This window comes from Rattus norvegicus, chromosome 5 (genome assembly GCF_021556685.1).
Source record: "Rattus norvegicus strain SHRSP/BbbUtx chromosome 5, alternate assembly SHRSP_T2T, whole genome shotgun sequence".
Lineage (NCBI taxonomy): Eukaryota > Metazoa > Chordata > Mammalia > Rodentia > Muridae > Rattus > Rattus norvegicus.
The window spans coordinates 141,825,003-141,844,442 of NC_141538.1; the positions used below are offsets into that span (position 1 = coordinate 141,825,003).

At 42.7% G+C, this 19,440-nt stretch overlaps 1 protein-coding gene across 21 annotated transcripts in view; it reads right to left on the reverse strand.

Moving 5' to 3' along the window:
* Positions 1–19,440, reverse strand: part of Macf1 (microtubule-actin crosslinking factor 1) — a 325,822-nt gene that overhangs the window by 183,954 nt on the left and 122,428 nt on the right. For 19 of the 21 annotated variants that reach the window (NM_001135758.3, XM_087549955.1, XM_087549954.1 and 16 more), the window contains 2 exon segments: positions 399–488; positions 6,705–6,766. In NM_001135758.3, coding sequence (NP_001129230.2) covers positions 399–488; positions 6,705–6,766 — 152 coding nt within the window. 21 annotated transcript variants of the gene reach the window in all.

The window sequence follows — 19,440 nt, forward strand, 5'->3', positions numbered from 1 at the left end:
AAAAAAAAACCTATAGGAAGAAAAATGCAATTTATTAAAAAAAAAAAAACCTTTAAATAGGAATATAATGTTCCTGAAAGGTCAGTATCTAGAAAGAGATGAGAAATGACTAAGAAGGAGTCAATTTCCGATTTTATTAAGACATGATACCTAAAACTGGAGACATAATTATACAGTGCCTTCTAACAGGTGTGAGGTTTCAGGTTAAATCCTTAGGGCTTGGGGTACAGAGGCCTCATATGACAATACATAATGTATAAATTGAGATGATGTCACCTTAAGCAATATGCCTGAGTTAGGAATAAAGTGTATCAATAACTCTTCTACTTCTCCCTCCCAATGGAGCAAGCACCGAGGGCTGCTGCCCCACACAGCCTTCTTAGAAGGAAGAAGCTCACCAGTTTGATGCCCGAGAGGACCTCTAACAGAGAGATCAGGTTGTGTCCATCCCGAAGGTCTTCATAGAGATCATTGATGTGCTTGCGGACCTGTAAGGAGAGTATGACAAGCCAGTCATTACCTGGTCTAGAATCATTTGATCACCTCCAAAGAATGTCTGGTTCTAGAAAAACCTATAAATTAAAAAATGTGAATCAAGAAGCAATCATAAAACTCAGGAATTTTCATGTTCGAGTAAAATCCATATGGAATAATAGTGTTTTTATCCCACCATATGTGCTTCCTAAGCTAAAGCCAGATTGATCATATACTAAACACTGGGCAATATTCTAGAAAGTCTAGAAAAGGAGACGGAGACTCATCCATCCAGAAAACATTTCAAGAATGACTGTGGAGTAAAATGTGATTGGTGGAGGGCTAAGATGGATATTCTTATATCCGTTTTTGAAAAGATAGGTAAAGGATGTTGTACCTGTTAGTACCTGTGTATCATGTGCACGCCATGGGGTTCAATCTCAGTGCAATAAAAGCACAGGGCCAAGGGAACCAAACTTACATACAAATACAGGACAAGTGGGAGTGAGGCAGCCTGGTAACCCCAGATAGATTTCTGAATTAGTGGGTTTCTAGAGTGCAGGAGGGGAGTCCATAGTGAGTAATTAGATGCAATTGTCTCTAAGACAAAGTCTAACACACTAAAAAACAGGTAACAGCTAACCTTTACCCAGAAAGACTTGTGCTCAACAGAAGGCACAGAAGTAGAGTCCAGGAAAATCTACTGAAGCCAGAGAGTGAGGAGAGTGACCTCTCCGTCTCTGGACTCAGAGGATGTGCTCAATCAGAGGAACGTATCTTGTAGTCTAAGCTACTGGACGGTGGTGGTGGTGGTGGTGGTGGTGGTGGTGGTGGTGGTGGTGGTGGTGGTGGTGGTGGTGGTGGTGGTGGTGGTGGTGGTGGTGGCGGCGGCGGTGGTAGAGGAAAATCCACAAAAGGTTGCTTTACCACTTTTAACAGACAAGTTTTTTTTTAAATATTTTATTTTTTTAAGATTTATTCATTTATTATATATAAGTACACTGTAGCTGTCTTCAGATACACCAGAAGAGGGCATCGGGTCTCTTTACAGATGGTTGTGAGCCACCATGTGGTTGCTGGGGATTGAACTCATGACCTCTGGAAGAGCAGTCGGTGCTCTTAACCGCTGAGCCATCTCTCCAGCCCCTAACAGACAAGTTTTAAGCTTAGAAGTGGAGAATCTACAGTTAAGGCCAAGTCAGATGGGAAGGGGGAAGAGTGTGAAAATCCCTACACCATTTGGAGAGTAGTGGATCCTCTTCTCAAGTAGCCTGAGCAGGAGCCACCTTTCAAGCAGTGCAGGCAACCCTTAGTTACCCTATATTCAAATGGCTCCTCAGTTAGGCAGGGAGGTCGGATGTGGCATTCCACACTGGGAATCTCAGCACTTGAAAGAATGAAATAGCAAGCAGGTACGTTTGAGGCCACCTGGGCTTGAGTGAGATTCTGCCTCAAAAACCATAGAACAAGAAGGAAAAGAGAGGGGAGAGGAAGGAGGGGGCAGGAAAGAGGAAAGAAAAGGGGAGAACTGGAAATGACAGTGTAAATATATACTGATATAACTGGAATTCTTACTAAAATTCCAAGGTCTGTGGCTTCTAGACTGTACACATGAATAAAAATGAAAAGAATCATTCTATCTGTTGGGTTTCAGACTTGGGCCAAGTGGCCAAGGTGCATATTTTACATACCCAAGCAGACCTGGTGCCCAGGTTCTCCCAGTACCCCTAGGTCCCTACCTGACATACCCCACCCTCAACTCTGAACTTTCCAGCCCAGGAGCTAGGCTGCCCTTCCCCCAGAGGCTCTTCCCCACCCTACGTAAATCTGACATTCTGGTCCCCCTCTTTTCTCTGTCAGTGTTGTCAACATCATCTCCTCCTCTTCCCCTCCTTTTCCTTCTCCCTCTAGGCTTTTTCTCTATGTCTTCTCCCTCCCCTGGCAATTTCCCTTGCTTCCTTGGGGTCAGTGAGTTCACCCAACTGAGAACAGCTTCCCAATTAACCAAGGGGGGAGGGGGTTAGATTTGGCTTAAATTGGTTCGTTTTACTGGAAGATAAATAAAATAATTTATCTGAGGAAACATAATCACATCCTTTTTGTTTTAAGACAGAGACTTCTTTATAACCCAGGCTAGTCTTGAACTCACAGCAATCCTCCCAACCTGAGTGCTGGTTTTGTAGATATGGCATACCATGCCCAGCATCCCATTGTTTTCTTGGGAGTCTCTTTGGGAATATCTATCTTATAAGTTACAAGAATTTAGACACAATCTTCCTATTGTCAACATTGATAAAATTTAAACACAGCCAGATTTTCCTTTTTTGATGATTCTTGCACAAAGAACGGGGTTTATGTTTGTGGGCTTGACCTTTAAGTTAGGCTGTTTATACATTTTAGATGCTTATATTCCTAACAAATGTCTTCTACCACTGGATCAGTCCTGCTTACAATTAATAAAGGAGTTCATTTTCTCACTCTAGAGCCCAAGAGATTCTAGATTAACTAAATCTAAAACGATAAGCTTATTTGCTGTTGTTCCTACACTGGCCTATTGGCCAGAGAATTGATCTGAGTGTACTTAGCCAAGTTGACAGAGTTTCACAAAATTTTACTCCCTAACTTTCTTTTTTTTTTTTTTTTTTTTTTTTTTTTTTGGGAGCTGGGGACCGAACCCAGGGCCTTGCGCTTCCTAGGTAAGCGCTCTACCACTGAGCTAAATCCCCAGCCCCCCCTAACTTTCAACCCACAAAGTTCAAAGAATTCAATCTTAATACAATGATTCTAGTTACCAGTGGATCTCATATTCTCTCTCCCCCCCCCCCCGTCTCCTCTCCTCTCCTCCCTTCCTCCCCTCCTCTCCTCTCCTCTCCTCTCCTCTCCTCCCTCCCTGTCTCAATATTATGAGATGAAAAAGAGCTGTTAGAACTTTAAATCTGAGAGCCTGGAAAAGGATAAAAAATAGGAAAGGGTTTAAGCAAAGCTCTGGCTGGCCTCCAATGCCTGACACTGCTGTGCTGTGTTTCTGAGTCCCTTTCCTAGGCCTCCTGCCATCACACAGCAGTGAGGTAAAGGTCCAACAGGCACCATCAGCACAAAGGAGCATCGGGGCCCAAGCATTTGAATCCAAATACAAAGTTTGGTAGTCCAGTTTAGATCAGTGCTCTTGGCTCATCCAACTGTTAATAATGGCATGGAGGCCATGTTAAGTAGAAAGGCCTAGGAGTGTTGGTCATGTGATTTAGGACTGTCCCTTACCTCATTCTCTCACCGCATGATCTTGGGGAGGTCATCTCCCTAATTTCACCCTCTTTTGTAGTGAAAACTGAGAAGATTATATTCTAAAATCCACAAAAGATAGCTCCACTATTTAGGTCAAGGTTTTGGGATGTTCTTGTAAAAAGAAATCAGGTAAAATGTACTCCATAAGCTATAAAGCATTATGACTATTATTTACTCAAGGTATCATGTATTTATTGGATATCTCTCATGTCCCAGTGCTTACGGAAAAGTGATATTATACTGCCTTGATCTCTAGAGGGAGCCGATATGCAAACATGCAGGCATCTGCTCCACGTGACACACAGTAGAGATGAAATTGTGAGTGATTTAGTCCAAGGAACACAGATCAGAACGATTATATGCCTCAGCCAAAAATGGTTAGTAGGCAGTGGCTCAGGGGCAAAGGAGACTGAGGTGTGTGCGCTTTCTAGGGAGAGGAACAAAGAGAGCAGTAGAAAAGTACAAAGACTTTAGGGAACAGTAGTTCTTGGTGTGACTACAGTGTAAGTTCCATAAAGGAGACTGGAAATGAAGCTGGACAGGTCGAGAAGAACTCACAGAGAGGCAGACCATCTGTACCATCAAATCGAGATAACAGGTAGCCACTCATGGAATTTACAGCAGTAAATAATCTTTTGGTTGCTGTTTTTGCTCCACCCCATCTCTCACCTGACTTTTTTTGTCCTGACACTACAAAAAACAAGACACAGTATAGTTAGATTTAATTCTCAGCTCCACACAACCTAGATTCACTTGAAAAGAGAGTCTCAACAAGGGCTGCCCAGAACAGGTTGACCTCCAGGCATGCCTATGGAGATTTTTCTTAATTGGGTTAATTGAGATGTGAAGACCCACATGGTCTCATGTGGCTAGACTCTGAGCTTGGCCCTGAACTGGTTAAGAGCAAGCATGTGTATATTTATTTCTCTGCTCTTAACTATGGATGCAGTGTGGCTAACTGCTTCAAGTCCCTGTGGTGGCCTCCCACAATGATGGGCTGTGACCTGGAATTGTACCCACATAAACCCTTTTCCCCTAAAGTTGTTTTATCAGAATACATTCTAGCAGCAATGGAAATAAAGATACAATCTAAAAACAAAACCAAATATCACTTTAGCAGAAAGATTCAGAACAAGGCACCTGAACACTCTAACAGAAGTACCTAAGAAATACAAGGAGGTGCACAAAGGAAAGGATAATCGATTCTACATGAGAGACTCAGGGAAATATTTAAAGATAGTAAGTTGATAGGCAAAACAGCCAGAGGGAGAGCAGAGCAAAGATAAAAGAAATAAAATAGCATACCTCACAGTTCAGCAAGAGCTTTAGATAGGAGAGGAATTTGGCACTAAGGGGCGGGGGTGAGGTGGGGGGTAGGAAAGTATGCAGTGGTCCCACTTCTCCTCAGGCTGACAGGCAGTTAATGGTTGTTGAGGAAAAGATACTTTCTTAGCAGCAGCCACTGATAAGTTGAGAAAACTCTAATTAAACTTACTGCTCCCCCACCCCACCCTCCACAACACGAACACACACAAAAGGCAGAAGCCAGAGCCAATTTTGGAGGTTAAGAATATGTGTTGCAAACTTTAATTAGCTGAGGTTTAAATTTTCAGTTTGCTTATTTTTAGTAGTGTGACTTTGAACAAGCTGCACACCTCCTAAACCTCATTTTCCTCACTGATAAAATAAGGTTATTAATAGAACATTCAGCAACACAGTCACTGAAGGACTGTGAGCTAACCCAAGAGAAAGACTTACTATAAACCTTCTGGGTTATTGGAAGTCATCAATAAACTCGTACTAATAGCACAATCAGTACTATTAGAGAGTACTTTGTTAAGAAACTATTACAGAGGAGTTGGGGATTTAGCTCAGCGGTAGAGCACTTGCCTAGCGAGCGCAAGGCCCTGGGTTCGGTCCCCAGCTCCAAAAAAAAGAAAAGGAAAAAAAAAAAAAGAAACTATTACAGAGCTCAAAGAAATGAAGAAGCCCTAGGCAGGGACAGAATCGACAGGTGTAGAGAACACAGGAGCAAGTCACCTTTCTGAGCTGAATTATTGGACTGGGTAGCAAGGGGCAAACAGATTACTATTGGCAGTCTTGAGTCAAATATTAATCTAGGTTTCTTAACTGGACAACAAGTAAGGTATTTAGCGATTTAAGATGTGTCAAATAAAGGAAATGGCTGGACAACGTCCAGATGAGTCTGGGGCTTGAGGTAAAGTGTAGGAAAGGCTTTTTATCAGTTCTTGTGGTTTGAAAATCACCCTCACTGTAGTTGCCACTGAACTCCTCCGGTCCGAAGGAGCCATGTTTGAATATGTAACGACCTGAACAACTAATCCAACTGAGAAAAAGAAAAACCAAACTTGTGTGTATGTCTTTAGAGCCATGTGGCTCTCAGATGTGCCATCCCATCTGAATATGGACCTTAGAACCAACTCTCCAGCCCTATGGAATAACTTTTATTCTAAGTTAGAAGTGGTGTTCTTAGGATCTTAGGAACCACTGCCTGGTACCCCCCACCTCACTGCGCTGAGGTAGTACATGGAACACTGTTGATGAGCTGATGTGGAGACAGCTCAGCAGTCCAAGTGTTTGTCACGTAAGCACAAGGACTGGAGTGGGGTTGGGGGTAAGAAAAGCCTGGGATTTCAGACACCCACATAAATGCTGGGTAGGTACGGTGCCTGCCTGCAATTACAGCCTTGGAAGGCAGACATAGGAATCCTCAGAGCAAGCTGGCTAGCAAGACTAACTTTACCAATAAGTTCTGCCTCAATTAAAAAAATGGAAAACTCAATCGGACATCAAGCTCTACTTTGGCTTCCACATACACAAGAACTCATATACACACAAGCAAACACACACACACACACACACACACACACACACACACACACACACACACAGAGTAAATACTAGGGAAACATATGAAAGCATCTTACCTTCATCAAGTGCTTGTTGACCCACTTGGTGAATGTTTTCTTTTGCACCCGGTCCCGCTCATCTGCAAAAGAGAAACAGAAGAGGTTCTCACTTAGCGCCACACCGTGCCCTGGCCACACCCCAGTTTCTCTAAAACCAACATAAAAGGTTGACTTTAGATACAGAGCCATAGACAACAACTTCTTGTTAGAAAGATCTAGCTAATTGAAACATCTTTTATTCTTTTTTAATTATGACCACTTTAGAGATTAGACAGAATCATACAAATCCAAAACTTTGCCATAGCAATGTCTCCTCAGAACAATAATTTGAGTAGTAGAGCAGAGAGCACAGTGACTGACCTCCTGCAACCCTCACAACAGGCAAAAGTTACAAATAGTAGCAGGAGAGGAGTGGGAAGACTCAGGGCATAGTACCGACACTACAATCCTCTAGTCTCTCCTCCCCATCACTTGGCCCACCTAGCACTGCTTCTCCTCTCACGCCCAGCATTCCATTCCCATTTCCTCAGCAGCCAGCCAGCCCCAAAAGCCACCCAGGTTAGCTCACCTGAGCATCTCTCCCTTTTCCTAAATAGCAAACTCTTCCTCTTTCTCACAAACCACCCCTCACAAAACCTCCTAAAGAGAAACATCAGTTCTGTGAGTTCTTTACAATGGCTGCCCCACAGACATGACCAGGCCCGATTCTTTCCTGTTTACCCTAAGCCTGCACCTTCCATACAGCACTCTATTTCAATTCTCCTCACTGGGCAAAAATACACCATACACTTGGATAAAAACATAATGAAACCCATCTTTTGTACAATGAATATGCTAGTAATTAAAGCTTTATTACATTTTATTAGAAGACACACACACACACACACACACACACACACAGAGAGAGAGAGAGAGAGAGAGAGAGAGAGACATCTTTCCCATTGAACCATTTTGCCATCTCCTAATAATAATTTTTAAAAGGAAAACTAAAATAAAACCGTACATCACTCTCACTGTTACTGACCATTCCCTGCTGCCTCCACTGACACATACCAAACCTCACAAATCTCTCCTAGAGACGAGATTCACATCACATACAGACGATAAGATAGATAGATGGATGGATGGATGGATGGATGGATGGATGGATGGATGGATGGATGGACGGACAGATAGATCGATCGATCAATAGATAGATAGATCGATCGATGGATAGATAAATAGATAATAGATAGATAGATAGATAGATAGATAGATAGATAGATAGATAAATGGATAGATCGATTGATGGATAGATGGATAGATAGATAGATAGATAGATAGATAGATAGATAGATAGATAGATAGATAGATAGATGTCAGCTTGAATGTTGGCTGTGTATCTGAGCCTACTTGGCTCCACTGAACTTCATCAGCAACTCATCACCAGCCAGTGGCCCAGATGACTGAGATAATGCCAGTCCTATCCTCATCTGCTGTCTTAACATCTCTGCCCTATATCCAGAGTGAGGCCATACTCTGAGCCCCAGTCCTCCAAATATAAAAAGCAGTCATCTTTATCAAGCTATCGTACAGGGCTGGGCACGTAGCTCAGTGGACAGGATACTTGTAAAGCCCTGAGTTTGATTTCCAGCACAGCATGAGTGGGCACGGTGGTACATGCTGTAATTGTAGCCCTTGGGAGACAAGAAGACTGATCAAAAGTTCGTGATCATTTTTGGCTACACAGTTAGAATCCAGCCTAGGATACAGCAGACTTTTGCCTCAAATGGGAAAAAAGAAAGAAAGAAAGAGAGAGAGAGAGAGAGAGAGAGAGAGAGAGAGAGAGAGAGAGAGAGAGAGAAAGGAAGGAAGGAAGGAAGGAAGGAAGGAAGAAAGAAAGAAAGAAAGAAAGAAAGAAAGAAAGAAAGAAAGAAAGAGAGAAAGAAAAATATCTACTACTTCCTAGCTATTCTTTTCTGTGGGGAGGGGCACGCTAGGGACTAAACCCAGAGTCTCATTCATACAATACAAGCTGGGTACTCTACCACTGAATTATGCCCCATGACTTCTCCACTAACTATTCTTGACCTTCAACTACTCTCATTCTACCCTAGTCATTAAGAATCTCGAATGTTAGCCCTTCCTCTGCTAGACAGCATGATGGAGCAATCACTGACTGTCCTTAGGGACTCTCACGTAAATAGCACTGCTTTGCTCTTCTCATTTCTTCCCCAGGTCTGAGAATTTCAGAAGAAAGGTGCAAGTTTTTAATGAGAATCACCAGTGTTCCAAATTAACTTCAGAAGCTTACATGAAACTCTCCACGAGAGCAGTTACTCTCTTAACAGAACTCCCTAGAAAAAGTCACACTGGCCCACGCGCACTCTGAGCCCTCTACTCTGGGTGAATGCTCTGTCTTCCTATTTTTGGGGTTGTATTGCTTCTACTCAGGAAGCAGTCTCTCTTTCCCCAAGACATAGTCTTCACATCATTGTTAGATTGAATCTTTTCCTGCTTTGCACGGAATAAATCTCTCTGTATTATACATCTCAGAATTAACATAGAGACCTCCCAAGTTACTCATTCTAATTCCCTTGTAGCCTTACATTGGGGTTGAAAGGTCTGTCCGGACCACACATGGTGCTCTGGAGCTGATAAGGGCACCCATCGTCTCACGAAGCAACATAACAACTAACATTCTGTAAGTAAAATGCTGGGGTCTGCTTCTGCATAATTCTACCTATTGACTCTTAACTTAGGGCTATAGGAAATTCATCTATTTTAGGTCCAATCTGGTTTTAACTTACTAGAGTCATGTAGATATTTGCAGCCAGGATTCTTACCAGACTTGCTCATTGTATGCCACCATTTCTAGTTCCTTTTTTAGATGCTGCTTTGGTCCAACATCATCATCCTTTTCAGTCCTACCATCTGAAGACTGAAACAGAATCAGCTTCCAGCCAATCTCCTCTCATCAGGACACTCATGTTATTTATTCCCTTGGTAATATGCTATTTTCTCTTCCCACCACTCCAAGTAATGGATATTCCTTATACAACTTATTTGTTCATTCTCTTACTGTCCAAATAAAGCAGGTAAATATAGAGTATTCAAAGCAAGTATTTTGTCCAGTATCTTAAACTGTGTTTTTACTTGCTCAACTCTCTTTCTTCCAAGAAATTGTTACATGACCCCAGGAATATGTCAATGACATAAACTAGTTATAGCAATAATACACTTACTGATTACAAATATTAATAATATTTTAAATAGCTCTTTGGCACATACACTTTTCTTACTTATTAAAAATGAAAGCAGAACCACATATTAATAAGATGTACATGTTGTTTATTTTCACAGATAGAAAGAATTAAACCTTGGCTAATATCTGATACCACAGAACATATGGCATCTTGACTACCTGTCAGAGTTGCATGATAATTTTTTAGTCGTCAATGCAAAGAGAGCTGGCAAATATATAGTCCACAATAGCAGTGTATTTACAGTCATTTCAGAAATTATTGGAAAAAAAAAAGGGGGGGTTGGGGATTTGGCTCAATGGTAGAGCGCTTGCCTAGGAGGTGCAAGGTCCTGAGTTCGGTCCCGGAGTGGGGGGGGGGGGAAGAGAAATTATTGGAAAATCTGTTCTAATCCCAAGCAAACATTTATTAAATGATTTTTTTTAAAAGAAATTTAAGTCTAAGAAATTCAAATAGCAGTTGGGGCTGGAGAGAATACCAACTGCTCTTCCAGAGGAAGAGGTTCAATTCTTAGCACCTACACAGTGGCTCACAACCATCTGTGACTCAAATGGTAAATATTCTAGGGCTCAGTGGGTTAAGGAGCTTGCTACCAAGCCTGATGACCACGTTTGCTCCCTGGGATCCATGGGAAAGAAAGAAAGAAAGAAAGAAAGAAAGAAAGAAAGAAAGAAAGAAAGAAAGAAAGAAAGAAAGAAAGAAAGAAAGAAAGAAGGAAGGAAGGAAGGAAAGAAGGAAAGAAAGAGGGAAAGAAAGAAAGAAAGAACCAACTCCTATAAGTAAGCAGTCCTCTGGTCTCCAAGTGTGCTGTGGTATGTGCACGTACAAACACATACAAGTAAGTAAAATGTTTAACGACAGCAAACATTGTGAAGTCATACTGTAGCTCAGAACACTGATGTATTCCTATAATCCCAACACAAGCGAGTTAGAGACTAGAAGATCGGGAGTTCAAACTCATTTTAGGCTATATAGTGGTTTTGAGGCCAGCTTGGGCTATAAGATTCTGTTTTAAAATTTCAAATAAATAAACAAATAAAGTCAAACATTCTAACACAATACAAAGATATACAAATTTGATACCTACTGAGGAACAGTGGTAGAAATAATCTTTAATCTCCATAAGCACTCCATTATGTTTGGATCGGAGCAGAAAGTTTGTATGTAAAGCAGTGACTGGCAGCACACACCAAGTCTAAATCTGAGGCGAGGTGTTCAGGCAACCCGTATGGGCTTGCACGGTGTGTGGTGCACACATCTGCTGCGGCTGCGCATACAGTAACTTCCTTTTTCACTTCTCTAGTCTACACTGAGCCAATCCCTAGGACAACTTCAATGGGCAGAAACAAGGAACAGAGATAGACAAGCTGCTACCTGAAGCCACCCAAGTGAAGTCACAGTGACAGTTGGTGATGGAGCTCATAGAGCTAAGATGGTTTTCCAGGCAGCAGTGAGACTTAAAACTGATGGGCTGGGCTGCAGAGACTGGGTTGGTTCAGAGCACTTGTTCTTGCCAAGGCCTGGACTTAGTTACTAGCATCTCCGTGATGGCTCAAAGCCACCCATAACTCCGATGTCATCAGGGGATCCAATGCCCTCTCTAACCAACTTGGGCAACAGGTGCACACATGGTGCACATACTTAGATACAGGCAAAATACTAACACACATAAAATAGATATTTCTTTTTAAGAAACCTGCTATTATGGCCTGGCCCAAATGGTGGCCTTACATGACAAGCTTGAGCCCAACCTATATTTTATAGGTAAAGGTGAGTGACTAGAGATTTTAAATGCATAGGAAAACAGGCTGGTGGACTTTTATTTGTTGAGAATCCTCCTGACAGTTTCTGTCAGTCCCTTCTAGCTTCCTAATATTTATGGTGCTTTCTGCGCTAATCGCTCCATCAACAGAGTTCTGAACTTTCACATGCTCTTCCTTATATCACCAGGTACATCCAGTCTTTGAAGATAGAGACCATGCTTTTCCCCTTAAAATGCCCAACATTAAAACTTTAAGTAACAAATAAGACCTAAACCAACAAAAATTAAAACCTACAAGTTTGGCCCAAACACATGACTCTGACTAGTTAAAGCAACAAGAGCTAGGTGGAGTGGGCGCTCCACAGAAGATCAGAGCTGAACTGAGTTCTATGTAAGGACCTAACTTTATACACAAACCTCCTCAAACTTCAGTAAGTACGACCTGACATTGGAGTAGTGTGTGGTGTCACATACCTGTAACCCTAGCATTAAGAAGGTGAAGCAGGACAATTTTGAGTTCAAGGCCTGCCTGGACTATACAGAAAGACTATCTGAAAACAGAGCATATACACATAAACACGAAAGTACTTACTGTGTTACTATCACAGGTCAGCCAATTCACAGATAGAAAAGAAAAAAGTAAGCAGAATTCCTTTTAACCTAATAAGCATTTTTAAGGAATGAGTTTTTTTTAAGGTCTCATAGAGCCCTGGCTGCCTTAAACTCTTTTTTTTTTTGGGTTCTTTTTTTTTCGGAGCTGGGGACCGAACCCAGGGCCTTGTGCTTCCTAGGTAAGCGCTCTACCACTGAGCTAAGTCCCCAGCCCCTTGCCTTAAACTCTTAATCCTCCTGCCCCGTCTCCCAGGTGTGGGAATACAGGAATGCACCAACATATTCAGCTTGTCTCTTAAATTTCCTGTTGTGATAAAGACATGGTCAAGCATCCCTTTACTTTCCTCCAATACCTATGTAGCTCAGGCTGGCCTTGAACCTGCGTCAGCCTGGTTGGTGTGCACATACAAACAAAGTTACAAATACCTGTCATTTACAACTATCTCTACTGGTTTTATCTAACCCTACAGTGGTAATTCCCAAATCTATATCTTCACTTCAGGCCTTTAACCCAAACCTTACTCTCAACTCTCATGCACTTAAATCACTTCCGAAACACGTCATTCATAGCATGCTCATCTGAAATTCTACACGTGTGAGGCTCCAAGTTCAACCCTCGGTATGGTGGGGGGGGGAGGGGTTGTACAAGCAAGCACACAGGGAAGGAAAGAAAGGGAGGGAGGAAAGGAGAGAAAGAGGGAGGGGAGAAGGGAGGCAGACAGACAGACAGGCAATCAGTGAAAGACTGATTTTTTTAAAGATATATTTAATATTTTAATTATGTGGATATGTGCTTTTATAAGTGCAAATGCCCACAGAGGCCAAAAGAAAAGAGGCGTAACTCCTGAGCCACTTAACACACGTGCTGGAAACAAAAATTAGGTCCTTAATCTCTGAGCCACCTCTCCAGGCCCCTAAATGCTTTCCTTCTCCTTGTTCTTAACAGGTTTCCCTGCTCTAAGCCATCCTTGTCAAGCTGCCTGCAGTATTTCTACCAAAACTGATCTCGTTACGGTCTGTCTGCCTTAAGATCTCCCAGTGGGTTTTGATGAGTGTGTCAGTTTTGATTAGTAAATTCAGAAGTTGAGTATGATGGTTCATACATATACTTCTAGCATTCAAGAGTGGGCAGTAGGACTTCAGCATGTTCAAGGCTATTTGGGGTGACAAAGTAAGACTCAAAGACAAAACAAAGATTAGTAGTTAGCACCTACTAAGTGTCTACTTGTATATGCTTAGCACCTCAGATGCTCTTCTGATGTTCAGCAGCTCCATAAAATAGCTGCTATGCGGATTTATAGAACAATAAAGCCCAACAAAGACAAGCAACATGCCCAACATCGCAGGAGTCGCATTTGCACTCAACTCTACATAACGCCATAGCCTGATACCGCCATTCAGGATAACATTCAAACTTCAGCTTAGCATCCTCAGATCCACTAGCGCATGATCCCTGCCTGCTATCCTGTCCTTCTCACTCGTCATAGTTTCCAGCCTCTATTTGTCCTCACATTCCGGTAATGCTCAGCAGGCTCATTCCTTTTTCCAAAGTCACACAGTAAGTAGTAGAATACAAACTCAGGTTTGCTATATTCTAAATAGAGGTTTGTAGCCACTACACATATTGCCTCCATGGAACTAGGACCAGCCAGCACAATAAAGCCCCATGTAATCAAGGGGAAAGAAGTAATCTGAGCTGTCATGACGAGGATTCACAACGAACATCTGCTATCAAGGATTAGTGATGCCGAGAAGGTTTCAATGAGGGTTACTTAGGATTGTAGGGAAATGATAACTCTAAAATCTTCAATGAAAAATTAAAATTTCCTTATTTCTTAAGAAAGTTTTACCTCTATTATTAAGAATTGTCTGAACTACTGAAAATCAGAAAGTACAGAGCCAAAGTTAATTAAAGAAAACCATCAGATGACTGCAGAAATGGCTCTGTGGGTAAAAACACTATCTATGCAAGCATGAAGACTTGAGTTTCAATCCTCGTCACCCATGTAAAAGCTGGGCAAGGATGCACACCTATAATCCCAGCACTGGGATGTAGAGACAAGTGGATCCCAGAGCTCCTCAGTTAGCCAGCCTCATCAAAACGCAGATCGTCAGGCTCAAGATGAGATCCTGTTTCAAAAAGAAGGTGGAAAGGAATAAAAGACACCTACATCCTCCTCTAGCCTATAGATGCCTGTGTGTGAGGGTGAGCACACCCACACACACACACACACACCAACAGCAAGCACACCCACATACACACACACACACACACACCAACAGCAAGCACACCCACATACATACACACACACACACACATACATACACACATGCACCAACAGCAAGCGCGCGCGCGCGCGCACACACACACACACACACACACACCAACAGCAAGCACACCCACATACATACACACACACACACACACCAACAGCAAGCACACCCACATACACACATACACACACACACACACCCACACACACCAACAGCAAGCACACCCACATACACACATACACACACACACACACACACACCAACAGCAAGCACACCCACATACACACACACACACCAACAGCAAGCACACCCACATACACACACACACACACCAACAGCAAGCACACCCACATACATACACACACACACACCCACACACACCAACAGCAAGCACACCCACATACACACACACACCAACAGCAAGCACACCCACATACACACACACACACTAACAGCAAGCACACCCACATACACACACACACCAACAGCAAGCACACCCACATACACACACACACACCAACAGCAAGCACACCCACATACACACACACACCAACAGCAAGCACACCCACATACACACACACACACCAACAGTAAGCACACCCACATACACACACACACACCAACAGCAAGCACACCCACATACACACACACACACACCAACAGCAAGCACACCCACATACATACACACACACACACACCAACAGCAAGCACACCCACATACACACACACACACACCAACAGCAAGCACACCCACATACATACACACACACACACACACCAACAGCAAGCACACCCACATACACACACACACACACACCAACAGCAAGCACACCCACATACACACACACACACCAACAGCAAGCACACCCACATACACACACACACACACACACACACACACACACACACACACACACCAGGATAAGCGTATATAGCTCAGAGGTAGAATTTGTGATTAGCATGCCTGAGACCCAGGCTTTAATCCCTATCACCCAAAAAATAGGAGATGGTAGAAGGAAAAAAAGGAACGAGAAAGGCCAAGAAGCCGAGGCAGGTGCAACGGCAAAAAGAAAAGAAAAGTCAAAGTTGGAGGGAGTAAAACAGAAAATAAAAGAAGAAAATGGCAATTTCTTTGGAATATTCTGCTCATGAAGGCTAAATATTTTACAGATTCAGAGACACTGTTTTAAGAATCCTCAAAAAAAATACCTTAAAGAAACTGAGGTAGGATGAAGCTGGAGAGATGGCTCAGTGGGTTAGAGGACCTGTTGCATAGAGTCTTGCAAGTTCAATTCCTAGCACCCTCAGGATGGCTCACAACCACCTGTAACTCCAGCTTCAGGAAATCTGATGCCTTCTTCTGGCCTTTGCAGGAAGGCACATACATGAGATTTTATATATATTTTTTTCAGGCAAAACATCCATGTGCATAGACAAACAAATAAGCACACATATACATACATACATACATACATACATACATACATACATACATACTTATATACATAGGTGGTGGATAGGATAGATGGATGGACAGACGATTGTGGTAGAAAAGTAGACAAGATTACATAGGCGCAAGTCTGTAATTTGTATTCTCCATCTCCTTTTTTTAGGACACCCCCCCCCACTTAAGTTTGAGTATAGTCTATAAAATGTGGAGTTTAGACTAGGCCAATGGTTATTAATACTGTCTGTGAATCAGCCATATCAAAATCATCTGGAGAGCTTAAAAAGTTCACATTCAAGCAAACTGACTAAGAGCCATAGCTACACCTCTAAGAAAGCCCAAGCGCTGTAAATACCTTTTCAGGAGAATCACAGGTCTGCGGGTAGAGTCAGGCCCAGCTTTGGGGAGAGCTATCTTCTCTCACTACCAGACAATCTACCCAAAGGAACAAAGCATCCAAAGTAATTCTCCCTGCAGTGCCCAGGCATAGAGTCACAAGTGCAATGCCCAGGCATAGAGTCACAAGTGCAGTGCCCAGGCATAGAGTCACAAGTGCAGTGCCCAGGCATAGAGTCACAAGTGCAGTGCCCAGGCATAGAGTCACAAGTGCAGTGCCCAGGCATAGAGTCACAAGTGCAGTGCCCAGGCATAGAGTCACAAGTACAGTAAAGGTAACAGTGAGAAGCACAGACTTATCATACTATATGCATTTCATGTATTACCACAATTACCAGCTAGTATTTATGAATGTGTATGGAAAACACTAGGAAGATACTTTAATATCATATACTCCTATAGCTACTCCATGAACTAGGACCTGCTTTAATCCCCTCTTAACAATGAGGAAATCAGGGCTTAATTTTCTTTTGTTTTTTTTTAAGAAAGTTTTTTTATTATTTATTTTTGTACACACCAGAAGAGGGCTTTAGATCCCATTGTAGATGGTTGTGACTCACCATGTAGTTGCTGGGAATTGAACTCAGGACCTCTGGGAGAGCAGTCAGTGCTCTTAACCGCTGAGCCATCTCTCCAGCCCTTAAGCAATTTTCTTAGTCTGTGTAACCATTAAGTGGTAGAGCAGCAAGTTCCTGTTGTGATTGTGGCTCCCTTTCTTAACTATTAGGCTACAGAGTCTCTAGACCAGTGGTTCTCATCCTATGGTCATAATCCCTTTGAGAGGCTAATGACCCTTTCACAGGGCATCACCTAAGCCCATCAGAAAACAGGTATTAATGCACAACAGTAGCAAAATTAGGTTGTAAAGTATCAATGAAAATTATTTTATGGTTGGGGACACCATAACATGAGCTGTATTAAAGGGTTGCAGCATTAGGAAGGTTGAGAAGCACTGCTCTAAGGAATGAAGGGGTGAAAGTATAAAAGGTTTTGCCTTAAATTAGTGGAGGTTCTGGACTTCCTTACATTCCTTGGTTAGTCACAAAAAAGGGCTAGAGAGATGGCTCAGCAGTTAAGAGCACTGATTGCTCTTCCAGAGGTCCTGAGTTCATTTCCCAGCAACCACATGTGGCTCACAATCATCTGTAATGGGATCTGATGCCCTCTTTTGGTGTGTCTGAAGACAGCTGCAGTGCACTCATACATAATAAATTAATAAATATTAAAAAAAAAACAAAAAACAAAAAAGGGACCTTTGGGCTCTGAGCTTGTCTCCAAGCACTTTCAAATGAAGACCATTCTTTTCAGGTCCCAGGAAGGAATTCTCTGGAAAGAAAAAAAACTAAACACCTAGGCAATAACTGCCTAATGCTGCCTGTCCTTGGGCCATAAATATGTACAGTATACACCTCAAAAAACACCTCACTATCTGGGAGCACGAACCCTGAAGGCAGAAGAGATCAGAATCTTGCCTCTGTTCCTCTCCTCTAGATTTCTTCCCAGAATCCCTCTGGATCAAACCACCAGTAATTTCAATATTATGAAAATCCAACCAATCTGGATCACACGTTTGTTCTGTTTCAAGAAACCCAAAAGGATAAAAATCAATTGACACACTGTTTATTGACCAGTAAGCCCCCCCCCCCCCAGTTAATTACAAGATCTACCTTGGCTGCTGGTGCAGCTGCTGCAGCCAGCACTCAGAGGCAGAGGCAGGCGATCTCTGAGTTGGAGGCCAGCCTGGTCTACAGAGTGAGTTCTTGGACAGCCAGGGCTACCCAGAGAAATCCTGTCTCAAAAAACCAAAGGAAGATGATTAAAACTATCTAGAAATTACCATCTAATAACAATGTCTTTTTATAACAAAGGATATTTTAATGTAAAAGGTAGGATGACAATTTCAGAGTAAACAACAGGTTTTGATTTGGGTTGGTTTGGTTTTATAAATACATTAATTTTATCTTTTTCACTGAGAATTGAGGAACTGCTCTCAGGCCAGCAGCAGTCTATACCCCACAGGGAATATATCCCAAAAAACCCTAGAACCCTAGGTCAAGGTCACAGAACATTATTTAATGAACTCCCCTCCCTAGCCAAGGGGCCTAAGCACAGCTAACATGGCCCCACCCTTGACCTCCAACAGATTCTGTTCCCAAATCATCCCAAGTATGTTTCTCTAGCTTAGCTAGAGAGGAAAATGTAAAACAACTAGAAATAGACCCCAAAGAGGAAACTTAGGCCATGACTCCTCCCTCCCTCAGAGGTGAACTCCCTAACCAACCAACTTCTGCTAAAAATACCCCATCTTTCAGCTCTGTGCAGCATAACTAAAAGTGACTTCCTGACACAGACAGACGCATGAGCATGGATTCACACTCTATAAAACAGCCCCACACCCAAAGCTTGGGCTCTTAATTGCCCTACATGCCAAAGACTAGCCAGGAAGTGGGGAACCCAGATCCATTTCGCCCCACATTTCAAAAGCCCAAAGGTTGTGTAATGCCTGCAGGGCTTCAAAGGAGGTGCATTCCAGTGAGTCAAAGAGCACAAGGATGTAAGGCAAGAAGAACCTTCATATACTAACCCATGCAGCACATGCGGCACACCAGGTGGGCGTTGAACTCATGCTCATCTTGGTAACTGGGCCACATGGCTCCCCTGGCCCCACCTCAGAAAATCAGGTCCCAAAGTACTTCCAGCTAGTGGCCTCTGCACCCTCTGCAGCTGCTCAAAGTAGGCTTAAAGATGAACAGAGACAGATAGCCAAAGGGCTGTGTGTCGTACACACAGGACAGAAAAGAACAGAGAAGTGACTCCACCCACAACTTCCTACTGGCCTACTTCTTCCCTTGAGGTCAGAGAGGAAGCTCCTCCCCAGATCATTTCCAAAGGCTGGGTTCAGACCTGTTGGTAGAGAACACGCTATTCGAAAGCGGCACCAACTCACTATTTCCAGATCAACATAGTGTGAAGAGGTGGGAACTTCATATGCAAAACTCCAATCAAGGTATTAAATAAGCA